The 26,820-nt window shown below is 37.5% G+C and overlaps 1 protein-coding gene across 3 annotated transcripts in view; it reads left to right on the forward strand.

Moving 5' to 3' along the window:
• Window positions 1-26,820, forward strand: part of LOC139442388 (dual E2 ubiquitin-conjugating enzyme/E3 ubiquitin-protein ligase BIRC6-like) — a 77,952-nt gene that overhangs the window by 9,190 nt on the left and 41,942 nt on the right. For all 3 annotated transcript variants that reach the window (XM_071223191.1, XM_071223192.1, XM_071223193.1), the window contains exons 3-18: window positions 4,374-4,508; window positions 7,963-8,213; window positions 8,920-9,048; window positions 10,005-10,078; window positions 12,155-12,204; window positions 14,527-14,622; window positions 15,412-15,527; window positions 15,814-15,920; window positions 17,327-18,637; window positions 19,551-19,751; window positions 20,338-20,557; window positions 21,335-21,794; window positions 22,365-22,774; window positions 23,576-23,701; window positions 24,003-24,257; window positions 25,171-25,870. In XM_071223191.1, the coding sequence (XP_071079292.1) occupies window positions 4,374-4,508; window positions 7,963-8,213; window positions 8,920-9,048; window positions 10,005-10,078; window positions 12,155-12,204; window positions 14,527-14,622; window positions 15,412-15,527; window positions 15,814-15,920; window positions 17,327-18,637; window positions 19,551-19,751; window positions 20,338-20,557; window positions 21,335-21,794; window positions 22,365-22,774; window positions 23,576-23,701; window positions 24,003-24,257; window positions 25,171-25,870 (4,641 nt within the window). The remainder of the gene's footprint in view (window positions 1-4,373; window positions 4,509-7,962; window positions 8,214-8,919; window positions 9,049-10,004; window positions 10,079-12,154; window positions 12,205-14,526; window positions 14,623-15,411; window positions 15,528-15,813; window positions 15,921-17,326; window positions 18,638-19,550; window positions 19,752-20,337; window positions 20,558-21,334; window positions 21,795-22,364; window positions 22,775-23,575; window positions 23,702-24,002; window positions 24,258-25,170; window positions 25,871-26,820) is intronic.

Genomic DNA, 26,820 nt, shown 5'->3' on the forward strand with positions numbered 1-26,820 from the left:
TACATCAGACTTGTGCACAGATGCATTGTCCTAGTGGAACAACACACCTTTAGTGAGTTTCCATGATGTTTAGCCTTGATATGCTCATGCAGATGCCTAGGCAGTTTGGCATGATATTGGCCATTAATGTTCTGACCTTTCGAGAGTTAGTCCACCAGTACTGGCAGTAGGATTCTTTTGGAATCCCAGGGAACAATAGCCATCACTTTGCCAGCTTATGAAATAGACTGCCATCGTCTTCAGAAGAGATGGGGGTTTCCACTGCTTTGGCTGTTGTTTAGTCACTGGCTGATAGTGGTGAACTCAAGACTATTCCATGTTTACAAATGGCTCAAAATCAGCTTGGTCTCCTTCAAAACAAAGTAATTTCTCACGAGAGCTGATGAGTCTCAAGTGTTTCTGATCCTCTGTGTTGTCGATCATCCATATTTAGTATTATTTACATCATGTTTCCACAGTTTCCTTTGTGATGGCTTATGGAGGTCTTTTTGATCTTGGATCATCTTAGAGGCTCTCTTTTTCCTTCTTTAACGCTGCTGCTTTTCTCGTAGTGGTGGCAAAGGAAGGAGCATCATCCCTGAAAGATGACACAATGTCTGCATGGATGGCTATTGGAGTGAGCCCTTTTAGATGAAAGCGGGGTAGCCAATTTTGTCCATTTTTAGTCAACAGTGGATACTAGTCACTTTAATGCCTGCAGAAATATGCTGCCTGGTTGTGTATTTGGTTCAAATTTTGCCTGTAAGTATGGGAAGTATTGTACTTAATACATGCAATCGGTTAAGGGTATACTATACATCAGGGGTCCGGAAACCGTCATATGCGCCGGACATGTCCGATTGGGAATCTCAAATGTCCGGGTTAAAATATTGCTTACCGAACATTTAAATTTTTCTCTCCGGACATTTTAAAAAGTATTGTCCGGATATCTTAAATTTTGACCGGACGTGATCAACAGTTAGGACTGAGCAGTTTCTGTCTGCAGTTGTAACACAATGAAGATTACCTACACTGACAAGCTTTGTTTGTTTTGATTGCTGTAAATACATTGTACCTACATGATAGTCCAATCGGTCAATCACTGTAATAGGCAATAAACTGAGTTGACACTGATTAATCGAGGATTAATTACTGAGAACATCTTGTTAATTTGAGTAAAATGTGTTTACAACTGTACATGAATACCTTGCATCATCGATGTACCTCATTATCCTCACAATGCTACGATACGTAACCTCAGACAAGAAGCGAAAGCGTGACGACAGCCAGTCGACCGATGCAAATCAGTCGAGCAGATCTGCCAAACCCTCAAAGTCTGAATGATCATTTTGAAAGTTGTGGCTAACGACTTTCACTTGGTTGACATACAATGAGGATTTGCAGATTTTATTGATTTCAGTAGCTAGTCATATATTGAATATGGATTGACCGCCATTTTGCTTTCTGTGATGATCGATGTCAATTTTTTTTATGGTCAATAATGAAGAACAGATGAAAAAAGTATTCACAGAACTACTGCTATCAACGATATTTTAGTATTTATGATTATATTTTCTGTCTTGTTTTTAAATAATCTTTAGTTCTATAAAACACTTTTCCCCTGAGGTCACGTCATAACCAAATATGGGATAATAGTCTTGATCCAAATTTTACAACGCGTATACCTGAGCAGACTTATGAATATTAATTAGACCGTTCACTACGTTAACAGATCGTTATTATAACAGAAACAAACGTATGTTCCATATATATCTAAAATGATATTATTTGTTATTAATTGTCCAGTGAATTAAACAATTTAAATTGAAACAATTCATAATTCATCATATTATGGATACGTAACAACTTGTAATGTGTGTGTAAAAAGTTGTACTAAAATACGCTATTTGCAGGGGGCGTGGCCTAAATGCAAATGTCTGATTGGGATTTTAAATTTTCCGGACCCCTGCTATACATCCTTCGTAATATGTCTCAGAACTTTTCAGCCACCCTTCGTAATTTGGGGCTTGAGGCTCCGTCTTGGAGATTTAGGACTTGGGACTCCAAGCAGTACTTCTGTGTATTGGATTATCCAGTTTAACACAGTTGGTGGTCCATTCAGATGGTCTATCATTTGGCTATCCAGAAAACAAGAGCACTGAACTGAAATTCTTCATGACTTTAGCTCACTTAGCATTCAGACATTTATATGTCTGATCTTATCAAATAACTTCTGGTTTCAGGAAACATATGTTTACTTATTATCCCCCGCCAACTTCGTTGGGGCGGGGATATAGAAATGGGTGCCGTCCGTGTGTGCGTTTGTGTTTGTGTGTGTGTGTGTGTGTGTGCGTGTGCGTGTGTGTGTGTGTGCGCGTGTGCGTCCCGAAATCGTTTCCGGAGCATAACTCAGAAACCGTTAAATATTTCTCTACGAAACTTTGCATGTCTATCAGACTCATGCTGAACTGGTCCCTTTTGCTATTTAGGAATTTTATAAATTTTTATTTTTTACGTTTCCATGGCAACAAGTTGGACTTAGGTTCTATAAGGGTGGTGTTCGTTTCCGGAGCGTAACTCAAAAAACGTTAAATAATTTCTTACAAAACTTTGCATGTTTACCAGACAAATACTTAACTGGTGCCTTTTGCTATGTAGGAGTTTTATAAATTTTTATTTTTTACGTTTCCATGGCAACAAGTTGTACTTAGGTTCTATAAGGGTGCTGTTCGTTTCCGGAGCATAACTAAAAAACTGTCATCACCATTGTCAATTATGACTGATTTTTATTCACTGTGGGATGTCTATACATGCTAAAATGTATCATGTGTTTCATCATGGAAGAAATATTCTTAACTATCAGTGCCTGATGTGCAGAATGTAATGCTTTATCCCCAGAGCATGTTGAAACCTGTCTTTGATGTATCAGGAAAAGTGAATCTCAACAGGCTTGCAGAAAGACGTGCAGGAGTAAAGTAACTGTTGTTACTATCCCATGAGACCCGTGAAGATCTGGGATAGAATAGGTCTTCAGCAACCCATGCTTGTCGTGAAAGGCCACTTTGCTTGTTGTAAGAGGGAACAAACGCTGACTTTGTTGTGCATGTCATGGTATCGCAATTGCGTACATCAATGCTCATGATGTCAATCACTGGATTGTCTGATCCAGACTTGATTATTTACTGACCGCCGTCATATAGATGGAATATTGCTGACTTGGTTGTGGATGTCATCGTATCGCAATTGCGTAGATTGATGCTCATGATGTCAATCACTGGATTGTCTGATCCAGACTTGATTATTTACATACCCCCGTCATATGGATGGAATATTGAGTGTAGCGTTAAACAGCAAACAAACAAACAAACTACCCCATGATCACCATTTCTTCTGCTGTGGCTATGATTACTTGGGCAGTAACAGCCATGAAGATTATGTAGCTGTTTGATGCTGTTTCCTGTCTGGCCCCGATGTCTTCACCCTCCAGGACAGCTAGCACTTTTGTGTCACCTGCCCTGTCTTCTATGAAGAGTGGCGCAGACTGAAGCATGAGCACCAGTGATACATGAGGTCCCAGCTTGAGGACAAACATCAGGGCTGGTTGAGGCCTGAGAGCACTGACTGCAACATGATCTCTGGCCAGAGGGCCGTTAGTAACATGGGCATTGGCTTGAGTAACGATTCTCAGTCAGGAAAGGTCTGTTCAAGGCTGGCAGTGTCTGCTAGAACTGTTGACGTCAGAGCACACTACATCATGTACATCAACAACATGAGGTTAACACACTCCAGTCACATGTTTGGCAGACCATACCAGGTCTGCAGGTTGCTAGACAGTGTGCCACAGGAGGCCATGGCTTGCCACATCCCAGGCGATACAAATGTTGTTGCTGATGTCCTGTCAAGGCGACACCAGTCAGTCCATTCCCAGCAGAATGGCAAGCATGGTGTGATTCCCGGCCCAATGGTTCTGAGATTGGAGACATGAACACTGGAAGTTTGTGATTATATCTTGTAGTTTCCTGATAGATATTGGGCAAGACCAGCTGTATACCGAAGCAGAGGTCTCATTATTTTTTTAATAATCTTCATGCCTGTACCTTTCCACCGTCAGCACTACCACCTAGGGTACTGCTGAAGTTGAGGGAGATGAGATTCAACTGCTATGGTTGTGCCTTAATGACCCAGAAGACTGGGGTTCCCAAAACAGTTATAACTTGAATTTGACAAAAAAGTTGTGCCGCGTGGAGCAAACCAGAATTGATGTCATTTGGAAGTGATGTCATCAGAGTGGCAACATTGTTCGGTTCCTCATGTTAACTGGAGGCATTTATGCTTTTATGCAATATATATTTAACTCAAACCCACAAATTCAATATTTTATATATTTTTTTCAGGCAGGACAGCTGTTAAAAGCACTGATGAATGCTGACCTGCCAGGAGTGGACAGTGTGGAGGAAGTCCTAAAAGAGTTAGAGAGAGGTGTAGAATCTGCCCACGAGGCCACCAAAGGAAACCACAAAACATCAAAGGTTGGTATAGTTAAGCAGTCCAATGTAAACAGGGATAAACATGATTAAAACATATATAATGTAAATGGGGATGCTTAAAGGTCACCACCACGACCACACTTTGTTCAAGAAACAATGCAGTGCTTGGACATCTTGGGGATATTGTGTAATGCATGTGTCATATCTTCGTTATAGCATTTGAAATTGTTTTTGGCACCTCAAGGCCATATCATGAAGAAAGTGTTCGTACCTCAAGAAGGATTTGCTGTAGGTCAATGAATCTTGGTCTGTCTAAGGGTAGGGTTGAGAAATGTAAAAGGTGTGTTGTCCACAAAAAAAGATCAAGGTCACAGTGAAGGTCATTCATAAAGTATGTTTGCCATTTTCACAAAAGATTTTGCTTGTTATATTATTTGAATACACATGTATGACACGTGACAGGTTACAGTGACCTATTACCAATGAGTAGCATATTCCATTTTTTAGTTCACCTGTCCATAAAAGCCATGAAAGCTTATGTCATTGCAAGTCGTTGGTCTCCAGAATGGCTTCATTGATTCAGCTGAAATTTTTGTGTTGATATTTGTTACTATAAACATGATAAAGGGATTCAAGTTTGTGAAAGGCATCAAAAGTGGAATTTCAATATGGCTGCCTTGTTGCCATTTTATATTTAAAAAGAAATAATTCAAACATCATCTTTTCTAAAACATAAAAGGCCAGAGGACTGAAACTTGAGGGTTGAGATGGTCACAATATGTAGTTCCATGTTTGTTCAGAGCATCTTCGGGGGCACGGGTGGCCCAGTCGTCTAAGGAGCCGCGATTCGCTGTGCAGAGTTGCGCCCCTTGGGCATGCCAGAAACCTATGATTGTTGGTTCGAATCCCGGTTTGCCCTGATTATGTTTCTAGGTTTGTCAGCGCCATACCCGTGCTCGTGGGTTTCACCGAAGTGGTAAACGCCTGAGACCTGCATCACTTCGGGCTTTCCTCCCGCATTATTATGCTGACACGCCGTGATATAACTGTAATACTGTTAAAAGCGGCGTTTAACCCAACTCACTCACTCACTCACTCACTCACTCGGAGCATCTTGATTGCAAATCAAATATGTGTTGAGGCACCTTTATTGCAAATCAAATACGTCTGTCAGCAGCCAATTTTGGAAAATACTTAAGCATTCTCCTCAGAAACAACAACACCAGTAAAGGTGAAACTTCACATGCCTGTTTGTTCCCACCAACGATGGCACCTGAATTGTTCAAAAGGCTCAAATCGAATTTAAAAAGCCATTTATGGCCAATACTTAGTCAGTATTGTTCAAAATGTTATGAAATTAGGTGTGTGTGTGTGTGTTTAGTTTTTTGCCATGGTTCAAATTTTGACCTTCATTTGACCCTCCACACTTTGAAAATGCTACAAAATTCTTTTAAAATGTGTTTCTTTGCAATGTAAATATCTTCTCCTGAGAAACCAACTGACCAATGAAGCTACAACTCCACATGCTTGTTCCCACCAATGATAACACCACAATGTGTTCTAAATATTGATTTTTATCACCCTGGTTCGAAAAAAAAACGGATTTCGGATTTGTGTTATAATTCATGAAGACAAGTTGTACTTGTACTGAAAATGAGGCTTGTGCTCGTTTAACAAGCAGATATCCAGAACCGTTGAATGTTCCTTGGTAAAACTTTGTGTTCAGATCAGTCTAGTGGTGAACTTTTGATTTTGATGATTTGGAAGTTTTTATAAATGTTTTTGTTTTTTTAAATTTTCATGCCGACAACACTTGACAAGTTGAAGTTTTCTGAAAATGAGGGATGTGCTCATTTCTGGAGTAGAACTCCCAATAAGATCAGTCTAGTGGTGAACTGGTGCCTTTTTATGATTTAGGATGTTGAAAAATATACATCAGTATTTTTTTTATCTGCTCTAAACTGAAGGTATCCGATGGCATTGAACCAAAAGTGTGGTATTAGTAGCCAAACTCCATTTCCAAATTGCACCAGAGCAGGGGGATATGTCATCTCCTGATAACTGAAATGATGTCGTCGCAAGTTGTCCGTTATACTGTATCAGTTGGTTTGTTTGGTTGTCAGTCAGTTGTCTTTCCATCCTACAAGGTCTCTTTGCATCAATAATTCCAGCTGTGACCTTCATGCACCCATGATTTTATGTGTTGCTGCATTTTCAACATCTACTCTGAAACAAGTCCTAAGAACCTGGAGCTTTGTATGAATTATCTCTGCAATTGTGTCTCTAAATAATGCTCATAGAATTCTGATCTGATTTTAAACATGGCACCGTGACAGCCATAATCGAAAACCCATTAACCTTTAGCCTGCTGATTTGTTTTCCCACTTCTTAGCTCTGCCTGCTGGATTAATTGAGAGCTGTAATGGCCATTACCCTGACATCTTGCAAAATTGGAAAAGCGTATCTCTACCACATTCTAGCCTGCACCATATTTATTTAATTACCAGCATACTTTTGGGAGCAATGGTAAAAACTAGGTTTTCACATATGATTGCTTTGGAAAAAAAAAAATTAAACTTCAAACAGAAATGGTCCAAGCAACATTAGAAGTTGTTGGTAGGATACTTCATCAAGGTTTCATGATTCAACAACTTTCGGTATTGGAGAAAATAGAGAAACAAATTCAAGTAGGTCAAAGCGGTGCATGAATGGTTGGCAATTTTGCTCACTTAAAAGAAGAGAAATGCTTGAAGTTTAGAGAATATTACATTGACATCATACTGTCACATCAAACAGATTACATTATACAGCCATTTGACAGCCTCACAATTCTTGATTGGTAAAGACTTCACTAATACTGTTTGAAATAAGCATACAATGCAAGGGTCACAAATCTAATGGTAAAAGTTTAATATTTATGGGCTCCCTATGTTCAAATACTATAGCAGAAAATCTCAGGGACCACAGAAGCCCCCTAACCCCACAGTACCCCACTGTAAAACTTTCAGCAAACTTTAAATGTATGTGCTGAGCAAGTGTCTTTTTGCTATTCTTTGCCAGTTAGCCATTGATTTGTGGTTGAAGTTTGTCTCCCATGAACTAGAAGCCTAACTTTGCATATATCATGATGTGTTTGTCTTCCTTGTCCATTGTTATTTGTTGAGTATCGTTTCCTTTTGTACCACTGGCTGTTGAAATAGAATCTTGGCATGCATGATTTTGCTGCCACTCTGCCAATGATGAAACTAAAATTTACAAACGTGGTGCTAGTCACAGTTTCATGGCATAATTTAAATATACCAGTCTATTAGTTGTGACTGCCATATTGGGATCTACTCTACTATTCATCTCCCTGATATCTTCAATGTGTGGCTACCACAGCATCTATTAGAATAAATGTGTGAATATTTGGATTGTGTGAATATTTGGATTGTGTGAATATGTGGATACAGAATATATTTTCCTATATACTTGATGATGTTTTTTTTGTTTTCAGTGGGCTTCAGTGTGTATCAAACTGCCTCACATGGTACTGAAGTCTGTGTGTTCTGGCCTTGTAAATGAGCTAAAACGTAGCAATGTGCATAGCCCAGAGCTGTCCATTGCATCAGCCATCAGTGACCGCCTGTGTTATCTGCTTCCCAGCACACTGCCTGATATTGGAAATGGACATGTGGAGAGAGCTCTCATGTATAGTGAAGCTGCTCGTAGGGAAACATTCACAAAGTGGCCACATATGAACTACAAGTAAGTAAGCGTTAGGATCACGCTGAATTATGTAATGCTTTGCTTTCAACATATTCTTGCTTTTTAGAATAATGACTTTAATATAGCTGATTTCCAGATGATAGCTTTGAGATGTGGTGATGGATTTATACCAACTCCATTTGTAGTTTGCTTGCGAATGTTTTACTTTTACTGTTTCAACATTTCTGAACCCATTGTGTCTCTGTCTCTATGTTAATGTCACTTGATATGTTAATGTTATGTTAATTGTAACTGGAATGTTAATTGTAACTGGAAGTGGAAGAAACGTCAGACTATTGTATCCTTTGTTCTTTGGATACATTCTTCCATATAACACATTCTGTGGCATATTTTGATTTTTTTTTGGCAGAAGCCACCCTTGACTTTCAGCATGTTCCAATACCCCTGTTTTACTTGTGTTCACACACTTTTGACTACTCTGAAAACTACAAGCCCTATGAAAATGAAACTTTGAATGAATGATCCCAGTTATGATGTTGGAAAAAAGTACTCACAGAGTTCTGATCCAATATTTAATGTGGCTGCCACCATTTTTTCTTTGGCACACTGAAGGTATTTCTCTTCATAATGAAGTCATATAATACAAGTCAAACTATTTTACCTGGAAAAGAGGGAACTTTCTCTTGACAGAAAATCATATTAAATAAGTATATTTTGTATGTATGATTTTGTATTTGTATGGTAGGTGGGCACTGCCAGATCCCATGGCCCAGGCTGGATTTTACCACCAGCCTAATGCTTCAGGAGATGACCGAGCAATGTGCTTCACCTGCAATGTATGCCTGGTGTGCTGGGAACCTACAGATGAACCCTGGTAGGTGTCACTGCTTATTGCTCACTCCTATTGATAAGCCCAGCTGGTAGTGAACTAGTGAACTATTCTTGCTAAGCAGGCACCAACATTGCAACCACCAACACCATCACCACCACATGATCTCTAAGGCAGGGTCTCAATGGTATCAACTTTTGGATGACATCCCTGTGAGGTCAAGGTCACTTGAGGTCAAATAATGAACAATGAAAAATTTTAAGAATTTCAGGACATTTCAGATGGATTTATGAAATATCAAAGGGGTTTGGTAACAGTATCAGTTCAAGTGAACTCGAACTCAGCACCTATGATTGTATCAAATGACACAGTTGTTTTGAATGTCATGAATTAAATATAGTTTCTTTCATTGTTAGTATAGTATGGAGACTTCTGACTTATAACACTACCTTACCTTGAAGGTCAAGGTCGCTCACTATAAAGTAGACATCCCCAAAAGCTTGTGTACATATCTTGAGCATTTATAATTGAAAGTGCTCATATTTTGTTTCTTAAGATAGCTACAAGCATAGGACAAGGAGACTCACTGCTTCAAAGTTATCTTGCATTGGGCATTATGTGTTTTTTTCCAAACCCAGAAGTGATGTTAGAATGTCCTGCCTTGTCTTTCATTTACTCACCAGACAATCATGATGGCAAATATTGAGACTCACATAGTAGTATACATGGTTTATCCAGTTCTTCAGAAATAACAACTTATCTAAATTTGTTGAGCCAAACATATTGTCACACTTTACTATAAATATTGAAAACTACGTTTATCATGGTCATCTGTGTTGATAGTCAATGTTAATGTTTGATGTCACACTTTTTGAAAATGATAATTTGAACTTACTCCCATTGTTGTATTTGTAAATGGATCTTGTGAGAATACAGGTTTGGTTAATACAAACCTACAAAGCTAAATGCACAAATCCTTCAAGGTGGCTACTCTGTTTCAGGTCAGAACATGAACGTCACTCACCGTCATGTCCTTTTGTCAAGGGAGAGTACACTCAAAATGTACCTTTCTCAGGTATGTAATATGATATGTAATATCAACAAGGTTTAGCTGTCCTGGTCATAGACTAGTACCACTTAGGCAACACTGTTCAACATGCAACTGTCACACTGTTCTGTTAATGTTTAATCCCTTTTGAAAGAAACACCAACCAGCCAAGTTAATCAACATTAAATTTATGGTTTCAGGCGAATTTGGAAAAGAATCACTGTACAGTCAAGTCTCGTTAATCCGTCACTTGTTAATCCGACAATCGGCTTTATGCGACACTTATGATGGGAACCGATTAAATCAGTGCTATTTAGACCCGTTAATCCAACAGTCTCGCACTCCGACTCCAACACACCTAATTTGCAAAGAATTACCAAAATTACTCATTAATCAGTCTCTTTAATCCGACACATTGATCAGCGTACTCCGTGGTCATCTGCCCGTGAGTACACAGCCCATGTTTTAATGCGAGACGAGTCGGCTGGTAGCTTCATATAACAACGGCTGTAGAGATAAACTTGCTGAACAATAAACAATTAATGAACATTTGGTGTTTGTATCGTTATCTATCGTGTAGTTGTCCGATTTTGGATCACAAACGTTGATACTTAATTTCGTTTATCCGACATACTCGCTAATCCGACATATTCATATGCAACCAACCATGTCGGGTTAACAGGACTTGACTGTATACTAAAAGGTATAAAATTGCAACATGTACAGGCAACCCTCAATTTTAACGAACATTTATACTAGTTTATCACTTTCAATGGACCACATATTCCTACTAAACTCCCATGGATTTGTTTTATGAAAAGAATATGGAATAATTTTGGGCTTGGTGAATTGATAATCTGTTTTATGTTCTACGCAGATGGTAGATGAAATAGAACCCTGAATTGAAAGAAACTTTATCCTTTGAAAATTATTTCTCCTCACACAAAATTTCTGCAGCAAATTAGATTCATTCCCACAGCCATCTTTGAATGGCCAAATTTATACAAATTAAAGAAAAATGTTCTCATCTCTGAAGGTGAAATTTTGTTTTAATCTTTCTGATATTTTAATGTACTGTTTAAACATGATGCTATTGAAACATAATTGCCAGTCCAGTCATCTTGCTTGTATTATTCATTGAATTTGGGATTATTAATTAATTTATTGATGAATAAATGAATAAATCAAAAAATCAAATGAATACTACAAGGAATATGTGTTTTGAAACAGTAGTCATAATAGGAAAACACCACCAGGCTGAAGGAGCCAAACTTACCATGACATCATATTTTGTTCAAATCGTTAAATGTTGTTATTAGTTTTTTTTGCCTCAATAATTATGCAAGTGGCTGTCTTTCCTAACATTTTATGCCGTTGTGTACATACCCTATGGCACTATTTCTTCTGATGTGTTTTCACTGTTAATGACCTTACTGTTTTTCAACATCTGCTCCGAAACCACAAGGTTCATAAAAACAATAGCTGAAAATAGAGCACAGATGAGCAACTTCCATACCAAGGGTGTATCCCAGATCCAGTTATACATGTTTATGTAAATGGGACATTTTATATGGCATAGATATTAATTCTAAACAACTATTTCCTGATCATGCTGATGGTATAACGAAGTGTTCTATACCCATTGATTGAATTACCGTAGTAACTCAAGTTGACTGCAAATGTACAGCCTCATTTAGGGTGTTAATAAAATTAACAAGCTTTAAAAAAATTCATCTGTATTTAAGTAATGATGATTCCTTGAATATAATCCATATCATATAAGTCCATTTTATGAACAGGGGGTTTACGTTTGGTATTTCCTGAATAATCTCACAACAGTGAATAATGAGAATGTATGTATCTTTTATTCTAAACATGCACACTGCCCTCTCAAAAATAGCATCATTCAATTTATGATGTCATCAAGTTGCCAGCGTATGTTCGAATCTCCAGAAATGACATTGTGATAGAACAATGTTTTATCGTGAAATATACCATGCCTTATTCTTCATTGTTCTTTGTGATTTATCGCATAGCTATCTTATATAGGAGTATATATTTTTGCTGTAACTGATATATATATATGTGTGTACTTCATTTCAGTGACCTATGCAACACAACCTGCTCAGCTTCATGGAAACCCCGGTGAAGAAGTAGGTAGCTAACATGGACCAATATTGCTATTTGGGCCATATATTTACACTTGCAATCTCCGGAAGAATATAAACATTTACCACATAGTGGTGATTATTGTGCAATGGCTGAAATACTGACGATATGACGTTTAATGTATACTGAAATGTTTGAAGGTTATGTTTTGATTACATTACGAACTACCAAGAAAAAAATAATATTTGTTCTGCAGTCAGCACTCAGGTCATTTTTAAGAAAGTTGAAGTGAAATGTCTTTCTTTATGACGCCACAGCACAATTATATTCTAGCACCCATAAGTTCCTTTTTCTTGTGGCAGGTCACAAATATTAAACATTGATGGATTTAACAAAATCGATGCATACATGAGTCAAATTTGATAATACCAGTAAGCCAGTCAATACAGAAAAGTTTAATTTGTTTTAACAAGCTTGTATGATAATGACTGGAATTGACTATGGACCCATTTCCAGGCAATTTTATTCAGTTAATATTGATTATTATTTTTAGGTCAAATGTGAATTGGAAACATGTAAAAAGTCAAGTTTATTTCAGTGGTTGTCTAAATTAGTCATTTTCAACAAAAGCAAAGTCACTTCCCTTTGACTAAGAAAACCTTATAAAGTTTATTTCAGTGGTTGTCTAAATTAGTCATTTTCAACAAAAGCAAAGTCACTTCCCTTTGACTAAGAAAACCTTATAAAGTTTATTTCAGTGGTTGTCTAAATTAGTCATTTTCAACAAAAGCAAAGTCACTTCCCTTTGACTGGTTTCTGAATGTTAAGTTTTAAAAGAATTGATTGCCTTTTAACTATTTTAATTTCAATTTCAAAATCAGTTAGTAGAGACATCATATCTTAAAGACAGATAGAATCCACACAGTTGAGCAGAAGTAAATCTGGTTAGGTGTTAGCTCAACTGTCAATTATATCATGGCATGGATTCTATTCTCTTTTTCCATCTCCAATTTGGGCAATAGTTGTTTGTTTCAATAACTAGCCAAGTCAAAGTTCATGCAACCAGGGTGAAATGTGTGTCAGGCAGGCTGGTTGCTAGATACAAACTTGAAAGTTGGCATGTGTATCTGTTTAATGGACCAAGTTCACTTAGTAGACATGTCATATGCATATGAGAACAAAGGTCACATGGCAATTTAGGTATGTTATAAGTTGTTGAATTTTGGAAGCACATACTTATCTCCTTTGCAAAGTCTTGAATTTTGGGCTGCCACAGGCACCACAGGGACAAATATGACACTTTGAAGTTGCATAAAACTGAAACTACCGATATGTATGTGACTTGATAGGTTACATGTTAACGTCACACTATGGCATGGATTGTTATTGTCAAGTGCTGTATTGTCTGATCTAGACCCTGATCATGTACTGGCCACCTCCATGTAGATGGATTATTGCTGAGTATGGTGTAAAACAACAAACCAAACTACACTACACTACACACCTAAAAACACTTCACAATTTTTGATTTTTGCAGGAAATGCTTTCATCTGTGATATTCCCTGTGGTCATATCAGTCAAAGTCACTTTACTGTAAACAACCTCTGAAGAAGAGGTTCAATGAAAATATCATTTTGGGCTATTTTAGGAAATAACCATTCACAGCATTATTTCATGTATGTTTTGAAGTCTAAATATCAGATATTTTGATACAATTCAATAAAGAAATATCACATTTATGATCAGGAGTGTCTGTACTTTATCAAGATACCATTAGTCATTCTGAAATGTTGCCAATAACTCTGGAATCATTTTGTATATTAAAAAATGAACACAAACTCCAAAGTTAATTCATGCCATAGTGGATAGTGTTTACTAAGTTACATTTTGTGCATGCCAGTTTTGAGATGCTCATGATATGACATACACCTATTTCACTCTCAGCAGCCATACATACACACTGAATTCATCACAAAATGACATTTATCATATGTCACAAATACATCAGCTCACACAGACAATGAAGAGAAACAACTACATTCTAATGAAACACATGCATATCTTATATAAAGAATATATCTCTTTGGACTCAATCATGCTGTGTTTCAATAGAAAGTCCAACTCCAATAGTCATTCCTTAGCTAGTTTGTATAACTTACAGTTTCCCAGAAAAGTCTGGAATGTGAATCACTTTTACACAGCACATTGATTCGAAAACATTACCTGGAAGTGTTGAGAATTAGGAGATTTGTTGGATCAAATTGGTCAATGTCTAGGTTCAAAGGTCACAGCATATATATCTGATGGAGCACAAATTCCAAATTATTTCCTATTTCAATAATAACTTTGGTTTGTGTATTTTGCAGATTCATTGTGTTGGAACAACATCAGATGAAGACTTCTTTGCAACCTCAACAAAACATGGAAATATATGTGTCTGGAACATAAGTCGAGTTCTTCAAGTAAGCATTCTATGCGTGATGTAGAGTTGGTTTTATCTCTGGTTATAAAAAATGATTATTGTTTATATGTTTTTATTAGTTTTATTCCGAATTTTATTCAATATTGTTTACATCATGAACCGATAGGCAGATTGCAGCAACTTACCATCAAAACTATTTACGATGCCTTGAAATAAACCTTAGTTGACAGTCAATGGATGCATATATTTTAAAGGCTATAATTGGTCTCTTTAAGAGTCAATATAATTTTCATGATCGAAATAGCAAGACCGCGGAAAGACTCTTACGGGGACTCTCCAAACTGTTCCAAACAATGTCCAGCAATATAACAGTGCTATGCTTAAGATTTTTGTTTTTTAAATATATTTTGTAAAAGCTGCAACTAAAACAACATGATATTTGAATATTATATTCCTGGTAAAATCAAATAGTTTCAGATACAATTTCTTCGTCGAAATTCTTTGAAATTATTTTATTTGGTATTCTTAACTGAATCACTGGTTGATCTTGGAGACAATACACATGGTCATCTTAATCTCTGCATTTAAAACAATGCCTAGCAGAACGAGAAATGGTAAATCATCATGTCTAGTCATTTTCCTTTAAATTCTGTAACATCCTTTCTAGTACAAGAGCGTTTTTATACAAGTACAAGTGTCTGTTATATTATATTTGTCATGGTCATCACACTATGGTCAGTGTGTTTTCTGTTTTGCAATTTTTTCATGTTCGAAACAAATATGTCTGACTGACATTTGTGAAAATCAAACATTTTCCTCTTTTCTTCAGAAATATTGTCAGTTCAACCTAGATCCTTCAGATACTCAAGTGGCTTTGAAAACAGGATTTCAAACCGATAAAATTGGAGAAACCTACAGAAACACTGATGTCTCAAGGTCACAACAGTAAGTTGTTATCTTGTTATCAAATACTATGTTATGTCTATAGAAGAAAAACCAACATGGCTCACATTTAGTAGAATGTGACACTTTGCTCGTTTAGCAGGGTTGGAGAAGTTTTTCTTTCTTAAAACAGCTGTACAACTGAATAATAATGTCTGTCTTTGATATTCAGATTAATCCTACACCCAGAAGAGTAATAGGAATTTACCTTGTCTTGTCTACTTCCTTTATGAAAGTGAGGATTGCATCGACTTGTGTGCTTCCTTGTGATAGTGTGATGGTGTTTTAGATCAAGGCAAGCTGATGAGGAGGAGAGGACACAGCACAACTCGGAATGTTTTGGGGCATCTTCTGAGGATGAAATACAAGAAATACCACTGCATGATGAAAGTGCAGGTATGTATTGTACGAACATTTGTATGTATAGCTGTAGTAATAGATTGGAAGAAATTTTGTGACTACATACATAGAATCAACATTTGTGATTCAAGTTTTGTCAGACCAGACTCAAGATTTTAACCTTGACTTATGGTCAAAAGGTTGTAACAAAGCTTTGTGTAAGGAACTGTCAACTTTAGTGTGACGATAAGGTTAAAATTACATTCAAGCTTCTCTTTATATTTATGGAACACCTATGCTATCCTGTCGACTAGTAACATGCTTGTGGATAATACCCTTGTCATGAGTTACCACTGCATGATTTGAATTTATACTTGTCAATTCTGTTCAAGCATATACACAAGGTCAAGTTAATGCTTTTACATCACCCATAAATCCCTACCAGATATTCTGAACATATCCTGAAGTATCTGATGCATTACATTTTGGTGTTTTTATGGGTAGTGACATATAGTCATTTAAAGGGACAATATGTCAACTGTTCTGAAGCATTGTTAGTAGACAATACCAATAGCTGATAACCTTCTTATTCCATGAGAGAAGTTTCTGCTCCCGTGACCACACAATGTGTGTAGGCTGATCACATGAATGGACTTTTGTCTTGTTTGTGAACAAACACACTTATTCTGAAATAAGAACAGAGGAGCCTAATGCAAGCCTTTTTGTGTGCTTTTCATATTGTTTTTCATAATTATATGGATATACTACTACAGTTGTGATGGTGAGGCATATGACAATATAGATATACATATGAAAGTGACGATCGCTGTCTCTCCAAAGGGCTTCGATGATGGCACATGGAGGAAATAGTTTTTCACGTTTTGGGATATTTTCTCAATGAAAGTTAAACATTTTAGGACATTTTATCTAAATGTGTAGACTCGTACAAAATGAAACATGAAAAACACATGAATGAACTGTAAGATGTGATAGAGGTACATGGCTGGCCGCAATAAACTTCGGGTAGCAGAGTGATTGACTACATACGACTGAGGCATATTTGTTTTGTAATCTAGGCTTTGATAAACACTGGGTTCTTATTTTGAAACTCATTTGTTGGAAAAACACATGAGCTTTCTCTTCAATTTGCCTTAAATATAAAACATGACTGAAGCCAGTTTACTCTGTGCAGTGCTTGTATTGTCGGCCATGCTGGGCAGAGCTCTGTTGTTTTGATTTAAAAACACACAACCGTCGATGTACTGTCCCTTCAAATACTAGTTACAGTCTAAATAGTCACTAGCCCTTCTGACTATCAGTAGCACACAAGCTTGTGTGTACGAGGCACTGCAATGAGCTAGAGAGCCTTTTTGATGTATTGTACAACTTAGTAATTGAGTACAATCAGTATCATGATAGTGTGTTGAGATGAGTGAACAGGTTGTTTTTCTATTTGCCAACAGATGACCCTACAGTCTCCACTGAGAGGACCAGACCATCAGAGGATGTTTTTGTTTCAGCCTTGTGTTTGTTAAAGAAGCTGAAGGACAGTTGTGGGAAAGATCTTCATTCAGGAAATTCAGATAAGACCCACAGTGCTAAAGGATATAGTACTTCTCAACCTAGTCTACTTTGTGGTGCATCACTTCGACAAACAAGATGTGCACATATAGAAGACAATCAGCTGCAGTCATCAATTGGTGAAGCAAAGAGTGAAACTGTACAGTTGATGAATAAAGTAAATCAAGTGGTTAGTGGTGACTCTCCTCCGCGGATAATTTCTGACTCTGAGGATGGAGATGACTTTATTCTACCAGAGACAAAGCTTCTGCCATACCTACTGATGGTTTCAGTACAAACTAGTATCAATACTAGTCATATAAGACAACAGTTTGATTCTGAATCGATAGCAAAACCGCCAACTGGGGGTGAGAATGGTGTTATCACCCCTCTTGGACTATCATCTATGCATCCGGATTGGTCTATGTTTTTGGAAAATGATCCTTGGGCGGATCCAGATGTTCAGATTGTAGGTTTTACTCCAAGTCCAATGCAAACCTCACAACTCAAAGATAGCATTCCAGAAAGTAGTAGCAAGAACAACAATGATAGCAGTAGCAGTTCTTTGGGAGTTGACATGCCAGTGTTGCAAACAGTGAAAATGTCTGATGACTTTGAGAAAAAAGAAGTCAAAACACAGTTGCCTTTGAGAGCTGGGACAGTTGTCCAGTGTTTAGACTTACCAAAACAGTTCCAGAGAGAAGAGTATGAAATCGCATCAATAACACCATCAATAGACAAGCAGTATGTAGTTGTTGTTGTATCTCCCAAGAAGGACTTAAACACATCAGAATCAAATAGCAACACTTCAAATGGGGTTGCTGGTGGTAGTTTTAATGGGTGTACAGAACACAGTGGTGGTGGTGGGCTCCTTGTGTATAAACTCAAAACTGATGGTAGCAATACCCTGGTAGAAGAAACGCCATCTATTGTCCATGTCATTGAGAAGAAAGAAAATGCAGTGTGTAGCTTACTAATGTTGCCCCAAGAAGTGGAAGACCAAGTGGAGGAGGAAGATTGTGGCACACGTGAACAGGACTCAACACTGGACAATGTTATGACAAGTCATATTAAACCATGCAGTGTACCTGGCCAAGTGGCTCTCACACTCATGTGTGGTAGTGTCTGGCTTATTAACCTGGCAGACATGCAGTTGCTTGCAGAAATGCATCCCTTGGAAGATGAAAAATTTATTTCTGTTGCTTACTGTACAGGTAAATAAGACTTAACTTCTTTGTTTGAGAGGCATTTAGAAATTGGAGTACTAAGTAAAGATAAGATATATGGATGAACAACCTCTTTATTACGATTAGAAGTGACATTTAGGTGTAGGTTCCAACACCATTATCAAGCAGGTGATGTGCAGAGTATGGTTGACAAGTATATACAGGTAGGAGGTAGTGTTTATACAGATGAGTAGATTAGGAGGTAGCAACACTGGAGTGGAGAAGCCTGTTATGTACACAAAAAGCTGATATAAGGTAAACATCTTAACAGGGGAAGCCAGTAGTATAAACAAAAGGATTCTGACTGATTGTGATCTTTTATGAGTTGATAATACACATGGGATATGTAATAGCCTTGATCACGGTTGATTGATTGTTGGAGTCTTTTGCTGTGATGGCTTCTTGTAGTTTTCTGATTTTGAAGTCTTTGAGGTTGGTGGTGAGGGCTTTCAGTCTGTCCCACTGGATGATGTGGTTTGGGTTGTCATGGATATGGTCTGATGGAGCTGACTTGGAGTAAACTTTGGAGACTGAGCTTTGATTTCTTTAATTTTGTTTTTCACCACCAACCTCAAAGAGTAATCGACAGCATGTCAGTGTCCTAAGGTTTAAAGATCAATTATGAAGTGGGTTTTGTAAAACTTTTTGTTGGTATATATGGGTGAAAAATGAAATTGGTGAAATATCATTAAGAATCTAGTTCTAGGAATCTGAAATCTGATATTTCTATAAACACAATGGGATTCAGATTGATCATGCCAGAAGAAGAATAAAACATTGACTTCACTTGAGAATCCAAATTGGAATCAAGAATGAGATTAGAGATCTTTGTTTGTTGCATAGCTTATGAATATTGAAGTAAAACACCACAAGATGAGATGTAAAATATTTTTGTTTTCAGGGATTGAACGTCTGTGTGTATGTACAGACACTGGGAAACTCCACTTCTACCAGATATCCGAACAGAGTCCGGAGCTACAGGATTCTGCAATAGAGATGGAAGATTTAGCCACCAAACATTCACCGGACACTGAATCTTCAACATGTAAAAAAGCTAAATTTGAAGATGTTGTTGACCACCCAGTAGGAAAGTCCAGTAGTGGTAAGAAGCAATTTTTTTCTGAAGTAATTAGGCACCCAGATGTGACCCTTAATTTTTGTGACTGAAATTCTGTATAAATCCTTATGAGCTCTTGTAGTGCATGTTTATTGGACTTCAATTGCCAATAATAATCTCAAAACTTCTAATAACATTCAAACTTTCTCAGAAAGGAATTTCCGGAGGCAGGAGCACACCTTAACAAAGCTCTTCTCTAGATTTTTCTTTGATTGTTTCGCTAAACTAATCTTTTATAGTCCCACCTTGTTACAGATATTCATTCATGGTTATTCTCCCTCTATACCAGAAAACTGAAGCCATGATTTTGTCCACTGAAACCATCCGCTTGTACTGTTTTGGTGAGGATCAGGTCAAAGGTTTTTACTCTGAAGTTTTTACTGTGGATCAAGTGATGGACTCGCGTTTCATCCTGGGTTACAGATTGCCTCTCAAATTTTGTTAAATGTAAAGGTGTATGGTTATGTTCATTGGGATTTGGTGTGAACATTCTGTGTACCTGTGTACATTCTTTGCTACAGCTTGCCCATGTGGAGTGTGTCATTTCTTTATATCTTCTTTTATATTTTAGGAATGGAACTATTAGCAAAGAAACCTCTGGCAGCTGAGACACTGTCAGGACTTCACAGTCTCACTCAGTTTGAGAATCTATTCCCTCGCTACACAGCAACTGTACCTCCATGCTGGAGTGAGATACAGCAAGAGCAACAGCAACGACGTCATCCCCAGCACTTACAACAACAAGGGGAGACAACACAGCATACTCGCACATGGAAGCTAGCCCCTGACAGGTAGGACACTTGCTACTAGTTATGTAATCAACAGGCAGGCTCTGTATCCAAGAAATTATACTTCAGAATCACATGATCATGATGATAAAAACATTTGAGGAAAGTTTTTTGTCAGCAGATCCTCAGTAAAAAAGAAAGAATACTGCCCCCACAATTCAAATTATGTGAAAATATTTTAGAATCTTCTTCCCAGATTCCACAAAGCTATAAAAACTGAAACTTTGATAATTAAGACACAAGATTTTATTCAGTGGTATGGCCTAATGCCCTGTGTTCAATTTAATATTAAAAAATGTTGTAGTCATGTGTGAGAATGTAAGCTTAATTGTTCCTTATCTTGATACAACCTATTGTAAGTTTATTCTCTCTTCTATCAGAATATACTTTAGTCAGATGCCCCAAAATGAGGTGAACTCTATCTGTGTGTAGGAAGTTTGAGGTCTCTTTTTATATATATTTTTTTTAACTTATCATCTTTGTCACTGAACAATGCTGAACAACTGGCCATTTGTGTTAATAGCGTTGTGAAAATTACATGTTTTACATTTCCAGAGACTGATCTGACAAATGTGATGTTTGTTACCATAGCAGGATTCTTAAAGTTCTTTTGGTTTCAGGACAATAATGTGAAACATTTCTTAGGGGTTGAAAATAGTTGTATAGGTAGGTTATTCTCACAAAGGATTTGACATACTACTGAGAGTCAACTATGTATGTAACAAACCAGCAAATTTGTGTTTTCATGGGAAATTTATTTGTTAACCATTATATTTTCAGTGCTAGCAACACATGGGATGAACATCTTCTGGAGATAGTACTTCCTCGTCCTTGTTGTGTTGGCCATGTAGACCTCAAGTTCACTGTACACCCTATGTGCACTACTCAACCAAACATTGAAGTGACCCTCCTCAAGCAGAACATAGGAAACATTCGTAAACAGTCTCATGGTTCGCGGTCAGTGCAGGTTGAAGTGGATGAAAAAGTGGACTTTGGTAACCTTGCCAGCGGGGGGACGCAGCAGGAGCACGCCAACAATGTGCTGGATCCAGTATTTCTGGAAAGTCACAATGCAGAGATTCTTTGTGGACCGATTCAGATCTCTGCGTGCTTAGATCTGTCAGGAAATAGTGGACTAGTGTCTCTTACTAGCCCCCAGCTGCTTAACTCCAAACCACGCTCACTTCTCTTGCATATTAAAGGTTTCCCAAACAAACCAGAGGATTCAAATCTTGCAAAGGTAATTTCAGTAAATTATATATATCTAAATGATTGGAATGGGAAATATCTTCATTCAGTTAACCTGATCAGTGACCATAGATACGGCTGTAATAAAAGTAGCACTTCTGAGACTGCCTCCAAGCTCAAGTAGATAGAGCGTCTGCCCAGAGAGTGGCAATCACTTGGTTGTGGGTCCAGATTGCATTATTTACAGCCTGCCGTCATTTAGCTGGAGTATAGCTGAGTGTGGCGTTAAACAACAAAGAAACAAGTGGTAATTGTGATGATAAAATGCAATGCAAAAGATGAACTTGTTCATCAAAACCTTACAGTTTATCCTGCGAATAATGATTACCAATATTTATGTGTATGTGATGTTAAACGTTACATAGTTTATGTGCTTGGAACATTTGGACCCTTCCAGTTAGATTATGGCTATTGATTGACACTTTACATTGACAGTAGATAAACTGTGCTTTTTACTACGAATGAGTACTAGAGCCTGTGAGAAAATACCTATGCAATATGTATCTTTGAAGCATTGATTTAAATGTTGTACTTTTTTAACCAATTCCTTCGTCTGTCCCAGGAAACTAAAAAGAAGATGTCAACTCCTGTCGCGTCCTCTTCTAACTCCTCAAAGCAGAAGACAATTAAGTCTCTGTTTGAGAATGTGCCCTACATGCCTGGAGCCAGTGTTGCAGAGAGACTAGCAGCTACAGCACCAAATAAACAAAAACTCACTGACGTGAAAGGCTGTGATTGGATTCAAGAAATTTCATTGACTGTACGAAAAATGAAAAGAACAAACATTCCACGAGAGAGACCCCAAAGAAATGCAATGATTGAAATTCAGAGCTTTCACGAAAGACTGTTGAAATTAGTTGCTCTTCCGAGTGAAAACGAACTTGGTGGAATTGGTGCTGAACATGCTCAGAACATAGCACTGGATGTGCTGACGTGGGTCACTGCAATTCAGATGAATGATCCTATCAAGAGGTATGCTGTAGTACACTTGTAGTAGTTTTGATAGATGTATTTTCATTAATGTTTTCTCATAAGCAGGTGCTCCCACATAAACAAAATATATGTCTTCTTAATACTGTCATTCAAAGAATGTTCACTGAGCTATAAAATGCAATTTGTATTTGTTTTTACTGTTTTAAATAACAATTGTGGCTGCGTGGATGAAGGCAATTTCTAACAATCATTATAAAAAAAACCCAGCCCATTGAACTGAAACGAGTGCTGTATGGGCAAGTAAACTGAATTTGTAAAACAGAAATCGCAAAAAAACCACTAAATGATAGGGTAAATCGTCACCCAAATGAAAAATCTGACTCTGGGGTTAAAACAAGTTCCCTGGTGTGTTTGTACACATTTTAAAGCATTGGGGTGTGTCCCAGTCTGCCCACATTACAGGGATAGTACCTGCCAATATCCTATCTCATTTACATCATTGCCATTAACCCTGTATGTTGGCTGTCCTTATACTGTAAAGTCTCACTGTAAACTGAATTATCCATGAACACACGTACAGGCAATAGTGTCATACTGCCCAAAGTTCTTGCACATCCACAAGGCGGGAGACTTCACTTTTTTCCTATTTGTGCTAGTCATCATATGATAATTTGCAAGGATTCGCTGTGTTCAGTCGAAGCTAGATGTTTGCAGCGTGCCTCTCTCTCCGTGGTGTGTTTGTCATTCTGGTCGACACCTGGAAGAAAGCTAGAAAGAAGTTGGCTGAATTATTCTCAACTATTGTGAACCATTTCTGTATTTAACATCTATATGTTGCAGGAAGCACAGTCGCTGTCTGGTTGTTGTTGTGCAACAACATCTGAGGGACATTGTGAAGGCATGTCTGATAGATGGAACAAGAACAACAGCTCACAAGTGTTCACGTTTACTGGCGCTACTACTTGAGTGAGTACAAATTTTATTTCAACTCATTTAGTACAAAAGATCACAATAGTCAGTAAACATAATGTAATATGATATATTCAGGATAAGTATAAATGATATTTTTACTCATAAAAAAACATCAAGTATTTTATTTTTTCGAAGTTTGCAGGAATTTTCTATTCAGTGATTTTTTTCAGGGAAGTATTTTCTTTCTAAATTGCTTCATCTTGTAAAATGTTATTGTCTGACATTAGCCTTAGAGTAGTAACTTGATGAAAATGTTTTGTATGGTGAATCCTAACAGTTTGCAACTGATTGTCAGGTATGCTAAAGTATCATCAGATCCAGACCTGGCCCCAGCCTTCAGTTACCTCATGCTGCAAGCAATGATCAGCTGTCTGCCCTTACTCCCATGTGCCACATCTGCTGGGGCCATGAAGTGGTTCTTTACTGTGTTAAACCATGTCAAATGTATGGATATCAACACTGTTGCCAAGACATGTACAGAACTCTTGTGTGCAATTGCTAAGCATTATCAAGAGAGAGCAGTTCCATTACATGCTCTGCTGAAAGCAAGGTAAGAGAAATCTGTATAGTTGCTACTTTGCTTATTCAATATTCTACAGTAAAATGCATTTTGTCATGTTTCATTTTCAGATAATTAATCAGAAACCACCTTTCACACATTTCATAACCAAGTGGAATAATGATGCCAGTTGACATTAAGAATTTCAAAATTTCTTTAGTTATCTTAACTCAAATGTCTCTCATGTTAGTTCAAGTTGTCTGACATATAGTTTGTCAGTCACTTTTCAGTTTGTGGTTCTTCTATGATCATGCAGGACACAGGTGACTCAGTAATCTGAAGCACTGCCATTTACTGGGAGCTGTCCAGAATCCCAGTATTGTGGGTTTGAAACCCAGACTTGTCTTGATCATGATTCATGGCTTGTCAGCACATAACCTGTGTGTGTGGCTTTCATTCAAAAGTGGTGAATGTCTTGGACCTTTATCACTTCAGGCTTTCATTCTACATGCTGATATGCCATGATATAACCAAAATACTGTACACGGTAATTATGTTGGATGACAAGAGGTCTTCTTTGATCTAACAACATATATCTTGTTTTAAAACCTTGATAACAGGTTTAAAATAAAATAATGGTGTTTGCATTATTTCAAGGTCAAATGTTTGTAAAAGCAGCAGATGATCAATCATGGATGATAATTAAAATGTAATGTTAAAAGTATTTATTTTTAACACCCTTCATAATGCTTTATGTGAATAAGAACTATGAAAAACACCTTCAAATGCATCACAATAACATCATTCCCATCTACAAGAAACAATTGCAAAAGCAACAGGCATTGAAGACAATCCTTTGTGACATCTGCAAAGGGGTGCTTCTTTTTCATCTATGTTATCATTCTAATCTAGTGTAAACTTTGTGAAGATTTTGGTATATTATGATGTTGTGTTTTATTAACAGATATGGATTGTATGGTCATCCCTTGGAACCAGATCTATTTGACCTTGAGAACCCTCAGAGCCTGAAGAACACTGTCAAACCTAGTGCATTTCAAATTGCCAAGGCTAACAATATCAGTGCACAGTCTATGTCAACAACACCTACAGTACAGTCAGCCCTTGAGGCTACTCGGCAACAGGATGAGCCTGATCTTTATGAAATGTTGTGTTTAAATTCTTCACAAGACAAGTCGGGAAAGTCTCCCGTGGATTATGCCCGTAATCATGTCCTAGGACTGTTAGAGGCTGAGCCACTTCATTTTACTTGCCATGCTACCAGTGATGGCACCAGAGTGGAAAGAATGGATGCCAATGGTAATACGTCACTCCCATCCACTGCACCCCTAGGAATGTCTGGCACAATAAACTTTGGTGAGAACCCTCCACCTATCATCAGTGGCGGCTCTGGCATGACTGGCATGGCAATGGCAGACTCCCTTAAGAAACTCGCCCAGATATATGCCAAACAGTTGCATCCAAGTTACAAGCAGCTGGAACAAGCCATCACAGATGCTATCCACACCCCAGGAAAGAAAGTAACCAAAGCTCCAGAGCTCTTTCCACCAACACCAAAAACTACACCCAACTTGATGACTCCATCTGTTACACCACCAAATGAAACTTGGCATGTACAGGTTGTGGCACCACCATCAGTTTCCAAGGTAATGTATCAACATGAATAATTTAAAGGAAATATTTACTGAGTGGGTTTATTTCTGTACCATAAAATAATGAAATTAGAGATACAGTTGAACCCAATTATCTCTTTCCCCATTATCTTGAATGTACCGATTTCTTGAACCTATTCTCTGGTTGCTACCCCTCACTATATAATTACATGTAAATTTGCATGCTTATCTCGAATTCGAGATAAAAATACAGAATACGATCGCGAATTTTGGACTACGTCCCTACTTTGACTTCACTATTGAATTTTATACTTTTTATCTTGAAGTTGGCAATTGCCACATCAACAGTTTTGAGAAGTGCAAATCACATTGTGGTGAGCAATTAGGAGGTCTTACTGGATCTAATTTATTTACTTGACACACAAAGGAAAGTTGACAGTTTACAATCCTACATATGGCACATGTTCACTGTATATATTGTTATTGATCATTGTCTGTGAAATACACATCAGTTTGTCATTGCATTCACATGTTGTGTCCTTCATTTCTCATGTATGCAATCATGTTGCTATGGATCTATAATACTGTTACTTGATCTACCTGGATGTCCATGCCTTGTTATCTTGAAAGTCAGTATATCTCAAAGTTACAACACAGCTAGGTTTGAGATAACAAGGTTTGACTGTATGTTAGAACCTTTTAGAGGCACTTGAGGAAGATCATTGTTATTTCTGAAATTGTTGAAAACAATGCAACCAATGCACTTGTTGATTTCATCTATTTCTTTGGAGATAAGTTTGACCAATTTCAGACATGATTGGATTAAATCTGAAGATCTATAATGATCTCTTGATGACAAAATGACAAAATGACACCAAAAAGGGGCCCTGGCTGACATAGTATACCATGCTTATTACATGCTGTTGAGTTCATACCCAGTTTAACATGAGAGTATTATTTTCATATTTGTCAACAGTAATTGT

The sequence above is a fragment of the Haliotis cracherodii genome, unplaced genomic scaffold (genome assembly GCF_022045235.1).
Source record: "Haliotis cracherodii isolate W230 unplaced genomic scaffold, xgHalCrac1.p SCAF_5, whole genome shotgun sequence".
NCBI classification, from domain to species: Eukaryota; Metazoa; Mollusca; class Gastropoda; order Lepetellida; family Haliotidae; genus Haliotis; species Haliotis cracherodii.